Here is a 17,210-nt window from a genome sequence, read left to right as displayed (position 1 = left end):
GCAAAGGTTGCACTCAATAGTAAAAGGACACTGGTTCCATGTAGTGTGGCACAATGATGTATTGATGGATGAAAATTCCTCCAACACCCAGTGACATGCATGCAGTATGTGAATTCCTCCACCTGAAAATCAAAGCCTCTTACCAGAAGGTAAGAAATCAAAGCGGATGGCTATAGCCCAGCCTCGGCCTTTACTTTCTCCAGAGATCCCAGATCAGGAGTCCGCAGTGTCACAATCAATAGATCACAGTCGCTCCATAGGAGGGAGTGTATAAAAAAAGAAGACGCATATAGCGTAATACAGTACAGTAACCGAAATTTATTGAAAAAGTAGTCTACTTACAGCAATGTTGATTAAAACAGTCATGTGTTTAAAATTTGAACAAGCCAGCCAGCAAAAACAGGAGCCCTTCCTCCCGAGCGTGGTGACGTCACTGACGCAGCCTCCCAGACGCGTTTCGTCACAAGCTGACGTTCTCAATGGGGGTGGGGCTCTCGACAGTGAGGCACCATTAAATAGCCACCGCTCATAACGAGAGGCAGCCCAGTTGATGTAGACTGCGCCATCTTAACTAAGGTTACATACCCACTCGTTATGAAAGGCAGCCCAGTGGATGTAGACAGCGCCATCTTAGATGAGGTTACATGCCCATAACAAGGAGCGCGGCGCCACGCAACCAGGACAATGTAACTTCTACATTAATTCATTAAAAAATATTTGAATACATTAAAAATTTAAAATTGTTACATTCATTCTCTCCTGCCCACTATCCGGGATCATTGGGGAAAATGACGAACAAATAAAATTTACAGATAAAACTATCCTCGGATAAAAACCTCGAACGGAGGGCGGAGATCTCCCTGGCACTGGACTCCTCCCTCCCCTCAGCCTTCTATATTCTAATTACCCCAGGTAAGTAAAGGTCATCTAAAACCTTCCCGGGAATTCCAAATGGTATTGGGAGGTGATAAGCCTCTGTAACCTCATAAGGTTCCAAAAAATGCTCCAAAACCCATAAAGGTATGGATAGTACGATTAATTAAGGCATCCCAAAAGTGAAGTTAATTAATTCTGTGATCTGGTACCAATTATAACCACGTAAAGGTCATGACAATAAATGTCTCCCTAAACTGGTGTGTTGTGCATAGAGAACCAGTGAGACCTCACTAGAACTCAAACTAAATTCCAAATTTTATTGACTAAATGAATTCTTAAAAGTATGATATGCAAATAGAAATCTGGATAATCCAAACCTCAATAAGCATAATTATAATAGTGATATTAGTGTAAAAAAACTTTAATTAATAGTGAGAAAAATATAAGTTTATATTTATGACCCTAAGGCCGGGTACACACGGACAAACATGTATGGTGAAAGCGGTCCGTCGGACCGTTTTCACCATACATGTCTGCCAGAGGGCTTCTGTACGATGGTTGTACACACCATCGTACAGAAGTCCGCGCGTAAACAATACGCGGGGCGTGTCCGCGGTGTCGCCGTGTCGATGACGCGGTGTCGTCGCGACAATGACGCGGCGACGTGGGCGGCCCGCTTTTAAAATGCTTCCACGCATGCGTCGAAGTCATTCGACGCATGCGAGGGACGGCGGGCGCCTGGACATGTACGGTAGGTCTGTACTGACGACCGTACATGTCCGAGCGGGCAGAATTCCAGCGGGCTGTTTTAAAACAAGTCCAGGAATATTTGTCTGCTGGGAAAAGGCCCGGCGGGCAAATGTTTGCTGGAATTCGGCCCGCTCGCGCCCACACACGACCAAACATGTCTGCTGAAACTGGCCTGCGGGCCAGTTTCAGCAGACATGTTTGCTCGTGAGTATGGGGCCTAAGGGTCATTTAAACATAACTAAATAGCAAAAATTTATATTATGAATATATTGGACCCTTCACCTAGACGGAACATCTAAATGATGTCCAATCATATTCTTATATACTAAAAAACCAAAAAATTGTGCTTAAAAATTATACAAAAAGTTTTATTACCCTTTGTGAAAAATGGTGAAGAAAATTTACAAAAAATAATTTTATAAAAAAAATTCTTATTCCACTTCCAAGAGTGCCCTTCATAAAGAATACATAGTTATGCATTGTTAATAAAAGCATTAACATCCGTGTCTATGTTTAAACCAAACGGAGTATAAGATTTTAATCGGTGTATCCAACCCATCTCCATTTGGGATATCTCCCTCACTAGGTTGCTCCCCCTCCAGTGGGGTTTGAATTTATCAATCCCTAGGAATAAGGTGTTAGAAGGATCTCGGTTATGTTTGAGTCTATAATGGTTGGATACTGAGTGGTCCTTGAAACCCCCCAAAATATTGGTTATATGCTCGTTAACTCTTATTTGAAAGGACCTCTTGGTCCGGCCTACATATTGTAGGCCGCACGGGCATTGAATCAAGTAAACCACCCCCGTAGATGCACAGGTTATGCATGGAACAATTTTAAATTCTTGGTTGGAAACCGTAGAAGTAAATGTTGTGACACACCTCCTTGTATTAGTAGTCAAAGAGCAGACTCTACATCTTTTGCATTTATAATACCCCTTGAGTTGGTCGAAGAAACCTCTACTCCCAGTCGGGGGGTCTACCACATTACATGAAATTTTATTCCTCAAAGACTGAAGTCCCCTAAAAATTACTTTAGGCCTATCTGGCAAAATACCTTTCAGTATAGGATCGTTAGTTGCAATATGCCAGTGTTTCTGAATCAAATGGGAAACTGACCGGTGTTGGACAGAGTAATTGGTAATAAAGGGTGCACAATTCAAAAATTCGGCGCCCTCATCTTTTTTCTTATCTACCAACAGGTCTTTCCTATCTATAGCAAGGACTTGATCCAGGGTTCTCTCTAATTCTTCTTGAGTATAACCCTTCTCTAAGAAGCGGTCAGTCAATACTCTGGCTTGAACGGAAAAATCCTGTGGATCAGTACAATTGCGTCTCAGCCTTAAGTACTGGCTCTTGGGAACACCTTTTATCCAAGGGGCATGATGACAACTGTCAGTTGGAATAAAGGCATTACGATCTGTGTCCTTGAAAAAAGTGGACGTGACAAAACTGCCTGCCTTAATACCAATATTTAGATCCAAATAATGGACACTGGTCTGGCTTGCCTCGTATTTTAGCTCTATTCCTCTCTGATTGGAATTGAGAGTGGAAATAAAGCTAGTAAGGTCCTCATACGCCCCAGTCCATAGGAGGAGGATGTCATCGATGTATCTTGCCCATAGGGCAATCTGGGAAGAATCCCGCACATGGATGACATCCTCCTCCCACTTGGCCATAAATAAATTGGCCAAGCTAGGGGCATATTTGGCCCCCATGGCTACACCAGTAACCTGTTTGTAAAACTTATTTTCAAACCAAAAATAATTGGAATTGGCAGCAAATTTTAATAGTGCCATAATATAGTCCACCTGAATACTTGGTAATCCTGAGTCTCTTGTGAGGAAATACTGGACTGCTTCTAGTCCCAATGTGTGGGGAATGATGGTATAAAGGGACTTGACGTCAATAGTGACCATCCACATATCCGCAGTGGGTGGGATACCAGATAACACGTTCATAATATGTTTCGAATCCCTAACATAAGAAGGAATTTTTTTAACCAGAGGCTGTAAATAAAAATCAATATATCTGCCCACCCGGGACGTGATGGAATCTATACCACTCACTATAGGACGCCCCCTGGGGGGCAGACGGGATCCTTGTGAAGTTTAGGAAGGTAGTATATGGTAGGAGTGCGGGGGGCTTTGGGTATGAGAAAAAGTTTTTCTTTTAACGTAAGAATCCCCTCAAATACTCCCCTTTCCACCAAAATCTCCAGGTCCCTTTTGTATTTACTTCTAGGGTCACTAGGTAAGATGGAGTATGTGTTGGTATCATCGACAATGTTGTGCATTTCTTTCAAATAGTCAACCTTGTCTAACACAACAATGCCCCCCCCCCTTATCTGCAGGTCTTATGATTAAATCTTTGTTAGTACACAAAGAATCCAATCCTTCCTGTAGGGTTTTGTTAAGTTTGGCTTTCTTAATATCCATTGCTTCCAAATCCCTCAGTAGGACATCCCTGAAAACTTTCAGAGAAGGTGCCAGTCCTCCTGGGGTGTTGAACAACGAGGCATTGGAAAGGCCCGAATGAACGTAGCCATTTCCAAATGCTTGGTTACCAGACCATGTATCTTTTAATGTTGATCTTTCTAACAAATTTGTGGATATCCATGTAAGTTCCAAATTTGTTGAGACTCTGGGGGGGTGCGAATTTAAGACCTTTATCCAACAGCACCCTCTCAGAGTCAGTCAATGTTCTGGAACTCAAATTAAAAATCCCTCTACCTTCTACGTTTTGGAACGTTTGGGCTGTCCTGCGTCCCCTCCCCCCTCTAATGCCTAGCCTCTTTCGACCAACCTTTTTGTGCCCTGGCTGGGCCTGTGAAAACCCCAATTCTGGGAACCAATGGGACCCACAGGTGTTCCAGAAGGGGCAGGGGCACCATATGGTGGGTAGGGAGGAGGTGCAAACCAGGGTCCTCCATGTGAGCTCGAAAAATGATTGGCCTGAGAAAACTGATAGTCATCAGGACAATCCCTATCACTCAAAGGGAAAAAGGCATCATTGGTGGGTATATTATAGTCCCATCCTAGTCCTGATTCGGGTGGAAAATACACCGGGGAGGGGTAATCGGGATCCCCCATTTGTCCCTGGCGCCAGCTATTAGTGCCGACAGGGGGATGACCTTGTCCTCTTAAATCACCTTGTCCCCATCCCTTGCCTCTAGGGGCTGGATATGACACTCTAGGAGGCTGGCTCTGAGGATAGCCCGTACCGCCTAAAGGGGCAGCTGAATTATAATTATACCCAGAAGCTCCCTGTGTGGGACCAGTACCAAAAGCTGGTCGCAGATTAGATCTAGTCCCTTTATACCATCATTCCCCACACATTGGGACTAGAAGCAGTCCAGTATTTCCTCACAAGAGACTCAGGATTACCAAGTATTCAGGTGGACTATATTATGGCACTATTAAAATTTGCTGCCAATTCCAATTATTTTTGGTTTGAAAATAAGTTTTACAAACAGGTTACTGGTGTAGCCATGGGGGCCAAATATGCCCCTAGCTTGGCCAATTTATTTATGGCCAAGTGGGAGGAGGATGTCATCCATGTGCGGGATTCTTCCCAGATTGCCCTATGGGCAAGATACATCGATGACATCCTCCTCCTATGGACTGGGGCGTATGAGGACCTTACTAGCTTTATTTCCACTCTCAATTCCAATCAGAGAGGAATAGAGCTAAAATACGAGGCAAGCCAGACCAGTGTCCATTATTTGGATCTAAATATTGGTATTAAGGCAGGCAGTTTTGTCACGTCCACTTTTTTCAAGGACACAGATCGTAATGCCTTTATTCCAACTGACAGTTGTCATCATGCCCCTTGGATAAAAGGTGTTCCCAAGAGCCAGTACTTAAGGCTGAGACGCAATTGTACTGATCCACAGGATTTTTCCGTTCAAGCCAGAGTATTGACTGACCGCTTCTTAGAGAAGGGTTATACTCAAGAAGAATTAGAGAGAACCCTGGATCAAGTCCTTGCTATAGATAGGAAAGACCTGTTGGTAGATAAGAAAAAAGATGAGGGCGCCGAATTTTTGAATTGTGCACCCTTTATTACCAATTACTCTGTCCAACACCGGTCAGTTTCCCATTTGATTCAGAAACACTGGCATATTGCAACTAACGATCCTATACTGAAAGGTATTTTGCCAGATAGGCCTAAAGTAATTTTTAGGGGACTTCAGTCTTTGAGGAATAAAATTTCATGTAATGTGGTAGACCCCCCGACTGGGAGTAGAGGTTTCTTCGACCAACTCAAGGGGTATTATAAATGCAAAAGATGTAGAGTCTGCTCTTTGACTACTAATACAAGGAGGTGTGTCACAACATTTACTTCTACGGTTTCCAACCAAGAATTTAAAATTGTTCCATGCATAACCTGTGCATCTACGGGGGTGGTTTACTTGATTCAATGCCCGTGCGGCCTACAATATGTAGGCCGGACCAAGAGGTCCTTTCAAATAAGAGTTAACGAGCATATAACCAATATTTTGGGGGGTTTCAAGGATCACTCAGTATCCAACCATTATAGACTCAAACATAACCGAGATCCTTCTAACACCTTATTCCTAGGGATTGATAAATTCAAACCCCACTGGAGGGGGAGCAACCTAGTGAGGGAGATATCCCAAATGGAGATGGGTTGGATACACCGATTAAAATCTTATACTCCGTTTGGTTTAAACATAGACACGGATGTTAATGCTTTTATTAACAATGCATAACTATGTATTCTTTATGAAGGGCACTCTTGGAAGTGGAATAAGAAATTTTTTTATAAAATAATTTTTTGTAAATTTTCTTCACCATTTTTCACAAAGGGTAATAAAACTTTTTGTATAATTTTTAAGCACAATTTTTTGGTTTTTTAGTATATAAGAATATGATTGGACATCATTTAGATGTTCCGTCTAGGTGAAGGGTCCAATATATTCAGAATATAAATTTTTGCTATTTAGTTATGTTTAAATGACCCTTAGGGTCATAAATATAAACTTATATTTTTCTCACTATTAATTAAAGTTTTTTTACACTAATATCACTATTATAATTATGCTTATTGAGGTTTGGATTATCCAGATTTCTATTTGCATATCATACTTTTAAGAATTCATTTAGTCAATAAAATTTGGAATTTAGTTTGAGTTCTAGTGAGGTCTCACTGGTTCTCTATGCACAACACACCAGTTTAGGGAGACATTTATTGTCATGACCTTTACGTGGTTATAATTGGTACCAGATCACAGAATTAATTAACTTCACTTTTGGGATGCCTTAATTAATCGTACTATCCATACCTTTATGGGTTTTGGAGCATTTTTTGGAACCTTATGAGGTTACAGAGGCTTATCACCTCCCAATACCATTTGGAATTCCCGGGAAGGTTTTAGATGACCTTTACTTACCTGGGGTAATTAGAATATAGAAGGCTGAGGGGAGGGAGGAGTCCAGTGCCAGGGAGATCTCCGCCCTCCGTTCGAGGTTTTTATCCGAGGATAGTTTTATCTGTAAATTTTATTTGTTCGTCATTTTCCCCAATGATCCCGGATAGTGGGCAGGAGAGAATGAATGTAACAATTTTAAATTTTTAATGTATTCAAATATTTTTTAATGAATTAATGTAGAAGTTACATTGTCCTGGTTGCGTGGCGCCGCGCTCCTTGTTATGGGCATGTAACCTCATCTAAGATGGCGCTGTCTACATCCACTGGGCTGCCTTTCATAACGAGTGGGTATGTAACCTTAGTTAAGATGGCGCAGTCTACATCAACTGGGCTGCCTCTCGTTATGAGCGGTGGCTATTTAATGGTGCCTCACTGTCGAGAGCCCCACCCCCATTGAGAACGTCAGCTTGTGACGAAACGCGTCTGGGAGGCTGCGTCAGTGACGTCACCACGCTCGGGAGGAAGGGCTCCTGTTTTTGCTGGCTGGCTTGTTCAAATTTTAAACACATGACTGTTTTAATCAACATTGCTGTAAGTAGACTACTTTTTCAATAAATTTCGGTTACTGTACTGTATTACGCTATATGCGTCTTCTTTTTTTATACACTCCCTCCTATGGAGCGACTGTGATCTATTGATTGTGACACTGCGGACTCCTGATCTGGGATCTCTGGAGAAAGTAAAGGCCGAGGCTGGGCTATAGCCATCCGCTTTGATTTCTTACCTTCTGGTAAGAGGCTTTGATTTTCAGGTGGAGGAATTCACATACTGCATGCATGTCACTGGGTGTTGGAGGAATTTTCATCCATCAATACATCATTGTGCCACACTACATGGAACCAGTGTCCTTTTACTATTGAGTGCAACCTTTGCCTCTGCTTAAAAGCCCACAGACTTTATTCATTGATATTAATTTCACTGTAGTAGTGGACTTTATCAACCCAATCTTGGCGCGGCTTTTTGTTTTTTATATTTTTTAGGTTGTGTTATCCTGACTGGACGTCCTGCAGGATAACATTCCGGCGCGCGCCCATGGGGGCGTGCAGCACGGCGATCGGTGATGCGGGGTGTCAGTCTGACACCCTGCATCTCCGATCTCAGTAAAGAGCCTCCGGCGGAGGCTCTTTACCATGTGATCAGCAGTGTCCAATCACGGCTGATCACGTTGTAAACAGGAAGAGCCGTTGATCGGCTCTTCCTTACTCGCGTCTAACAGACGCGAGTAGAGGAGAGCTGATCGGCGGCTCTCCTGACAGGGGGGGGTTTGCGCTGATTTTTTATCAGCGCAGCCCCCCCTCGGATGCCCACACTGGACCACCAGGGAAGCAACCAGGACTACCAGCGAAGGGGGCAACAATAAAAAAAAACAATAAAAAAATTAGCAAAATAGATGCCAATCAGAGCCCACAAATGGGTACTGACTGGTACAAATTAGTAAATAAACAAGTGATGGCCAGCAATGCCATCAGTGCCACCCCTCAGTGTCCATCAGTACCACCTCTCAGTGCCCATCCAGTGCCCACCTATCAGTGACCATCTGTGCCACTCATAAGTACCCATCAGTGCCACCCAAAAGTTCCGCCCATGAGTGCCCATCAGTGCCACCTATGAGTGCCCATCAGTGCCATCTATGTGTGCCCAGTGCCGCCTATGAGTGCCCATCAGTGCCGCCTATGAGTGCCCATCAGTGCTGCCTATGAGTGCCTATCAGTGCCACATACCAGCGCTGCCTATCAGTGCCCATCAGTGCCACCTCATTGGTGCCCATCAGTGCCACCTCATCGGTGCCCATCAGTGCCGCCATATCGGTGCCCGTAATTGAAGAAGAAAACATACTTATTTACAAAAAAATTAACAGAAAAAAATTAAAACGTAATTATTTTCCAAATTTTCGGTCTTTTTTTAGTTGGTGCGCAAAAAATAAAAACGGCAGAGGTGATCAAATACCACCAAAAGAAAGCTCTATTTGTGGGAACAAAATTATTGAAAAATTGTATGGGTACAGTGTAGCACGACCGCGCAATTGTCATTCAAAGTGTGACGGCGCTGAAAGATGAAAATTGGCTTGGGCAGGAAGATGCGTAAGTGCCCCCCGGTATGGAAGTGGTTAAGGAGGCAAATCCTGCCGGTCCCAACTCGGTTAAAACAGTTTTTTACATTTCTTTAAGTACTTCCTGGTTTCCAAGCCTAGGCAAATGATGTCATACATTCCAGGAGTCTTCAGGAGAGGAGGAGGGGGTTTCTCAGCCAACACACACTCCTGCTTGCATGCCTTAGCTAAGGGCAGAAGGATTCTCAGGAAGTAAAAGCTACATAAACCATCTGCCCTTACCCAAAATGGCCACCGCCAGAAATGCAAGGGGGTGGTATTTGTCTAAGTGATTTCTCAGCAAAATAAAGCATGGAGACATGCATGGATGGAGGGGTTTGCATTGAATATTATTAATGAATTGAATATTGCTTTTGGTTTGTGGTGCTCAGATGCAGTGTAGTTCCACTTGAACTATTTTCTTACCATGACAGCTCCAGCAGAAAAGGCTGACCACTTGGCAGAGAATAGTAAAAATCCAGAAGATCTGAAGCCCGCGGGTGATGGCTTGTAGTTGGTCACGTACATGATCTGGAAAACACAGTTGGTTATTTATCAGATGTCAGTCTATATCTGAATACAGTGGAACCTCGGATTACATAACCCGTTCCAGGAGAATGCTCGTAATCCAAAGTACTCGCATATCAAAGCGAACTTCCCCATTGAAGTCAGTGGGGCAGATCCACAAAGAAATTACACCGGTGTATCTATTGATACGCCGGCGTAATTTCAAATTTCCCACGTCGTATCGTTGTTTTGAATCCTCAAACCAAGATACAACGGCATCTGGGCTAGATCCGACAGACGTAGGTCTTAGTACGCCGTTGGATCTAAGATGCAATTTTTCGGCGGCCGCTAGGTGGTGTTCCCGTCGAAATCCGCGTTCAGTATGCAAATTAGCTAGTTACGGCGATCCACGAACGTACGTCAGCCCGGCGCATTTTTTTACGTCGTTTGCGTTCGGCTTTTTCCGGCGTATAGTTAAAGCTGCTATTATGCTCAATGTTAAGTATGGCCGTCGTTCCCGCGTACAATTTTGAATTTTTTACGTCGTTTGCATAAGTCGTTCGCGAATAGAAATTTGCGTAGAATGATGTCACCGTCGCAAGCATTGGCTGGTTCCGGTTTAATTTCGAGCATGCGCACTGGGATACCCCCAGGCACGGCGCATGCGCAGTTAAAAAAAAACATTGTTTACGTCAGGTCACGACGTATTCATAAAACACACCCCCATTACATCTATTTGAATTCAGCGCCCTTACTCGCTGCCGTAAGTTACAGCGCGGATTCTTTGTGGATTGAAAAAAGATAAGTTGCGGCGGCGTAGTGTAACTTGGTTACGCTGCGCCCGGCGGAAAGGTATGTGGATCTGCCCCAATGGAAACGGAAATAATTTGTTCTGCATTGACTTCAATGGCATGCAATACCGCATGTAGCCAGAGGTGGGGGGGCGCGGGAGAGCCTGGGAAACACATGGAAAGACTCAGTAACGTTGTCTTTCCAAGTCTTTTTGTGCATTTCCGATCAACTCCGCTCAGCTCCGGCGCCCCCCGACCTCAGGCCAAACGCGGTACTGCTCACCGCTTTGGCCTGAATCCTCGCAAACCGAGTTAGGATTGTTTTTAAACACAGTGCTCGTATTGTGAAACGCTTGTTAACCGTGTTACTCGCAATCCGAGGTTCCACTGTATATTCCAGACACAGAGGACAGAATTAATTAGCAAGTCTGGAGCGTAGCTAGTAGAAGCCTGAATTCTGCACATTCAGCAACAAATTCTGTCCTAGTCTTTGGTGGGGTTGTAAAGGTACAATTTTTTTTCCTAAATAGCTTCCTTTACCTTAGTGCAGTCCTCCTTCACTTACCTCATCCTTTCATTTTGCTTTTAAATGTCCTTATTTCTTCTGAGAAATCCTCACTTCCTGTTCTTCTGTCTGTAACTCCACACAGTAATGCGAGGCTTTCTCCCTGGTGTGGAGTGTCGTGCTCGCCCCTTCCCTTGGACTACAGGAGAGTCAAGACGCCCACTAACACACATCTACTTTCTCTATCTGCAACGTAGAGAGCGTCCTGACTCTCCTGTAGTCCAAGGTAGGGGGCGAGCACGACACTCCACACCAGGGAGAAAGCCTCGCATTACTGTGTGGAGTTACAGACAGAAGAACAGGAAGTGAGGATTTCTCAGAAGAAATAAGGACATTTAAAAGCAAAATGGAAGGATGAAGTAAGTGAAGGAGGACTGCACTAAGGTAAAGGAAGCTATTTAGGAAAAAAAATTGTACCTTTACAACCCCTTTTAAGACCATGTTGACCCGGATGCATAGATTGCCGATAAATGTAACATATTTTTGGCAACATTTTTTTTCCACCTTGGTAAACAGAAGCATGTCTTAAATCAGAACCCCATTCAAAAATAAATAATAACCCATTAAAAGATAATTAAGAAAAAACAGCTTTTGCTGCAATGCTCCCCTTCAAGCCAGAGCTGTCACCAGCTATCATCAGTCTTCCATGTTAGACGATAATTAGTGTCAATCAAGCCCACTTCCTCTGAGCCCTGCCATAGACCAGACCCCCATGGGGCGTTGTCATCATGCATGCTCCGATGCAGCAATAGGGACCACCACTGGAAGAAAAGAGGAAGGACTGGTCGGAAGACCCAGAGAGAGGAGGGGAGGAGCACTCAGGGATGGGTAAGGCAAGCAGTGGGAGGTACAAAGTGGATGTAAACCCTTGCGTATACCCAGCGAAGCGACTGGCCCCAGGTGATACACATAGATAAAACCAATTCTCCCACATAAGCTGTACTTTTTTATCTGTAGCCCTCTCTCCTTTACAGCCCTTCCATGTGCACAGTTAACACAGCAGTGGGTAGGGATCTGTAGACCAGGGTTTGACTTGGATTTGTTTGGAATCTAGGAGCCAGCTAAAGAAGTTAGGAGACAGAAAACGCGCCCCGTCCCGACGAGCTTGCGCGCAGAAGCGAACACATACGTGAGTAGCGCCCGCATATGTAAATGGTATTCAAACCACACGTGAGGTATCGCCACGATCGTTAGAGCGAGAGCAATAATTCTACCTCTAGACCTCCTCTCAATTGCTCAAAACATGCAACCCGTAGATTTTTTTAAACGTCGCGTATGGAGATTTTAAAGGGTAAAAGTTTGTCGGCCTTCCACGAGTGGACGCAATTTTTAAGCGTGACTTGTTGGGTATCAATTTACTCGGCGTAACATTATGTTTCACAATATAAAAAAATATATAAAAAAAAATTGGGATAACTTTACCGTTGTCTTATTTTTTAATTAAAAAAAGTGTATATTTTCCCAAAAAAAGTGGGCTTGTAAGACCGCTGCGCAAATACGGCGTGACAGAAAGTATTGCAACCATCGCCATTTTTTTCTCTAGGATGTTAGAATAAAAAATATATATAATGTTTGATGGTTCTAATTAGAGGGAAGGAGATGGCAGTGAAAATAGTAAAAAATTACACTTTTAGAATTGCTGTTTAACTTGTAATGCCAACGTCCACCACAAGATGGCGCCAGCTCACAGAAGGAAGAGCTTGGGACTTCACAAGGCCGCAAAGCCGCGGCCTCAATTACCGCTCGTCATTGGGGGAGGTGGGGGCGCACGGAGACACAACATCCTGTGCCTTTTGTGCGCCCCCCACCTCCCCCGCCGCGCGATCGCGGCCGGCCCGCGGCGGCTGGTAATTGAGGGCGCCAGGTCACAATTTCTTGTTGTAATTGCGACCTGGCACCCGGATATTGTCGACCCCTGCTGTAGACACACACTGCACAGCACAGAGCAGACAGCTGAGTGTAATCTTATACCTGAGTGGAGGGAATAGACAACCCCCCCCCTCACGGTTTCATACGGAAACATGCGTATTTTGAGGCAAGTGCACATTATGCTCCGTTCATTCACTTTAAAGAAGATCTATCAATTTAATTTTTGCTACTGTTCTTTTTTTTTTTAAGTGTATTTTGTGCGTGTACTCGAGAGAGGAGCCGGACTGCAGGAGTTGGGAGTAGGCAGGCCTCCCCCAGAGGCAATCTGCCACCTTTCTCCATGCCCCGGGTGGCAATGGTGGGTGTGTGAGGGGGTCCTCCCACACAGCCCTCCCTACCTGCTCCGCTTTGAAGCCCAACGGGGCAGAGGGACTCCCTATAAGGGAGTGAGAGGATCTAGCCCACTCAACCAGCCCCGTTAGTCCTTCGCCTCTCTTTTTAAAGACCGCGTGGTCAAAGTGCGTGCATGTTAACCCAATTTCGAGTGCGTGTAAGTGTGGTGGTTTTTGTGGGAGGGGGGTGGGCGTACTAAGCGCAAGCTTACCTCGCATAGCACACCCACCAGGAGCCGGGCTGAGACCACCAAACTCAATTCACATGTAGCCGAGACCGGGATCCGAACCCCTAGCTGCAGAGGTGAATGGCTTGTCTGCGCAGTGCCAATTGCGTTGAGCCACCGCAGCTCCTGTTTTTGCTACTGTTCTGTCCCTTATGGGAAAAAGTACACACAGTACTTTGTCCTATGTTGTTAAGTCATTTCTAACCATAGTTATAAGGTCTGATCTGCCTCCCTCCCCCCGATTAGACAACAGCTTTGAAGGAGGTGGCTGATTCAGAAGTGCAGCTTGTCTCAGCTGTGAGAACCATAGACAAGCAAAGGCAATGCAAAGGGAGGGGGGACGTCTCAGGCATTGTATTACTCTTTGTAAAACATATTCTAAAACCCCAAAATTAGTGTAATAAAATATAAGCAGTACTGTAAACAATGTGCAGCGCCCTGCTCCTGTTGAGCAGGCACTGCTTCAAATTTAATGGGGGTCTGTTATTTGGCTCAGACCAGAGTGATTAAAGGCAGTTTAGCCTCTGTTCCAGCCATGTCTGTGCTGGGAGTGATCAACCATTGATCGCCTGGGGGTGTCATTACCACCCCAGGCCAAGGGTGGCAGCAGCCAGGTCATGGTATATTGAGTGTCCCCCTCAGCAACAAACTAGTGGGAGTGGTTACCTCGCTGTCCATGCTGGGGAGGGGTACTTAAGGGACAGACGCCATTGGTGCGGGGTTCGTCCGTTCGCGCTTCGTGGCCCGCCTGGCCGGGGGTGCGTATTGTGAATCCTAGCTCCGGGACCATGTTGGCCCGGGGCTGCTGCTTCGACTGTTGGGCCCAGTTGTCTGTCTGAGGCCTGTACCGCAGAGGTGATCCCGTGCTGTCCGTCCTGCAGGAGGAAGCCACTTGATGAAGGCGACCAGGGGAGGACCTATCCTGGGAGGGACCATGCAAGAGGCTGGTACCTTAGGAAAAGGCCTGGAAGCTTCATCCAAGGATGCACCGTACACCGAGAGGCCTGACAGTGTCGCCTGTTGGGTCTAAAGGTTCTAGTGAGAAAAGCTAAAGAGATCCGGGTGCTGAATCCTGTGGCAGAGGATACCGGACCAAAACATCTCACGTGAAAGGAAGATCTGTGGCAGAGACTGTACTTTATTTTGTGCGCCATGCCGGCTGCTAGGCCAGTGAGAGGGACCTATCCGGGTAAGCAATACCCACTCTGACTAGAGTGGCGACGAGAACGGTTTGCTGGAAACAGGAGGGTTTCCTTACTTTGTGACTATGCACCTAAACCTACCTACCCTTCCACCTCTTACTCCTCTTTTCTACTAAAGTTCTCCAAAATAAAACCAAAGAGAAAGAGGTACATTGTGTGTGGACATTGAAATTATTTGGACTCTCCTTTCACCCTGGGCAGTGAGAATAGAGGTAACGTGCCACCCAAAATTTAAACCAGCAGCTCCTGCGGGGGTAGTGCTACATGTGGGGGCTCCTCCGGGATTGGCTGTTACCTCTAGCAACAGAACTGGAAAAATATTTCACTTTATTGAGAGTCTGAACTTGATGGGGTGTTGAACTGTGTCCGAGAAAGAAGGGGTAAGGTCAGGTCGCTTGGTGGAGAAGTTGGCTAACACGTGCAACAGAGAGGTGCGTGGAGCGACGTGCCAAAAAGAACCAGAAGGGGGAGGAGTTCCCGCCCTCCGCGTGAGACGCGTGTGTGTGTCTGGCACGAAAAGGACATTGATTGGCAGATCGGAGAGAGAAGATTGCAGCGCAAGTCATGTCGGTGTATCCGCTGCCACCAACTGGACTGAGGCCTACGATGTTCCCGTCCGGAGCTAGTGTGAGCTCCGCATTGCCAGGAGCCTTGCTGACGGACACGGGCATTCGGATATAACCGCATGGGCGTTTTGTTATATGCAGCAGCGGAGATGTGGAGGCGCTTGGTATGATGTGACCCAGATGTGAGGGATTGGCAATCCAGCTCCGACCCTTTGGCTGATGCTTCCAGTGTGGGGAGTACTTGTTCGGAGTGGATCAACTCACAGGATCGCCCCACGCCTATCGAATGGATTGGATCACATGCACCGTCACTTTGGAAGAAGTTATCGCTCATCACTCTGCTGCCCCCCCCGTCATCCTCGGTGAGGGAACCAGGAAGTGAAGCACTCCGGCTTCACTGCCCGGTTCCCTACAGCGCATACGCGAGTCGCGCTGCACCGTGCTGACTGACTCCCGCTGTGTTCTGGGAGTCGAGTGCTTCCCAGAACACAACGGGGGGGGGGACAGGATCTGACGTCCTGCCCGCAGTCTACCCGCGGACTGTGTGGCCGGAAGTGGGTGCAAATACATGTCTTTAGACAGGTATCTGCACCCCCTCCCCCTGAAAGGTGTCAAATGTGACACCGGAGGGGGGGAGGGTTCCGATGAGCGGGAGTTCCACTTTAGGGTGGAGCTCCGCTTTAAAGCCCCAAACCCCATAGAAATTATCAAACTTCTTGAAAAGTCAGCATTGCATTGTGCAATGCGCAATGGATAATACCTATGCTACACCTTTTAGATATATGCAAGATGGAGGTTGAGGGGGCTTGGTTAGGAAGGAGGGAGGTAGGCACTGGCACTTGTTCTGAACCACTTGAATAGTGATAGAGTAAGCACAATAAGATAAGATTACATTCTGTTTTACTATTTATTTCCACCTTCCCTCCAAAAAGAAAAAAAAAATCTGTCTATGCAAACACAGCCTTACTAATTGTAGGTACATAAGAAAACCCCACCCTACACCCCACAGTGTAATGCTAAGGACTCAGCGACCTAAGGAAAGCCTTACTCATGACCATGAGGGATTCTGGGGTGGTACCTACTTCTCAAGCCCCATACACACCACCAGGTTTTCCCGATGGGAAAACTGCGAGCAGAGCTTTTGGCCGGGTATTCCGGCCGTGTATATTCCTTGCAGTTTTTCAGACGGGAAAACTGCCAAAAAAACGCTCTCTTTTTTCATGCTGGGAAGATTCCCGACTGACTTTTTCCACTGGAAAACCCGGCCGTGTGTACAAGAAAACCGCCCATTTTTAGCAATTTTCCCATCAAAAAATCTCTAATGGAGCATACACACAGCCGGGATTCCTGAGCAAAAGCTCTCATCTGAGTTTTCCTGTACGGGAGAGCAGGTTCTCGATTTTCCCTTCGGAATTTCAGACGGACCTTGACCCGTCGGGGATACCGACCGTGTGTAGAGGGCATAAATCTAGTCTAGTTTTACAAAGTCTGTATGTGCATAGGCCCTTTAGAGTGCTCTTGGAGTACATACAGTAGGGTGACCAGACATCCCCGGTTTCTGAGGACAGTCCTCGCATTGAGGACACTGTCCCCGGACCACGTTTGTCCCCGGATTGGATTTGAACAGGGGCTGGGGCTATTTCAAAGACAGTCAGTGCAGAATAAAAAATAATAATCTGAATTACACACCCCCGCACCTACTAGCTTAGGGGGGTGTATTTTTTTTCCATTATCTGAGTCCCTTTCTGATGATCATGTACTGGTCGGAGCGGAGGAAATATTTCTTCAGTTTCGGGCTCATGCCCATTCAGCTCCGCTCGCATGTTCTTCTGCCTTGGATCAAGTCCCGGCCAGCCCCCTGCCTGCTTATCTCCTTGCCTTCCCTGGCAGATTGATCTTCCTCTGCTCCCCACCCAGTAGTA

General features: G+C 45.8%; 1 protein-coding gene across 1 annotated transcript in view; it reads right to left on the bottom strand.

The window, feature by feature from the left end:
- Positions 1-17,210, bottom strand: part of LOC120924584 — a 56,171-nt gene that overhangs the window by 25,554 nt on the left and 13,407 nt on the right. Inside the window, exon 4 of the mRNA XM_040335570.1 lies at positions 9,596-9,700. Coding sequence (XP_040191504.1) covers positions 9,596-9,700 — 105 coding nt within the window. The remainder of the gene's footprint in view (positions 1-9,595; positions 9,701-17,210) is intronic.

The sequence above is a fragment of the Rana temporaria genome, chromosome 1 (assembly GCF_905171775.1).
Source record: "Rana temporaria chromosome 1, aRanTem1.1, whole genome shotgun sequence".
NCBI lineage: Eukaryota > Metazoa > Chordata > Amphibia > Anura > Ranidae > Rana > Rana temporaria.
The sequence above is the reverse complement of the archived record's forward strand: the minus strand, read 5'-3'. Positions and strand labels throughout refer to the sequence as shown.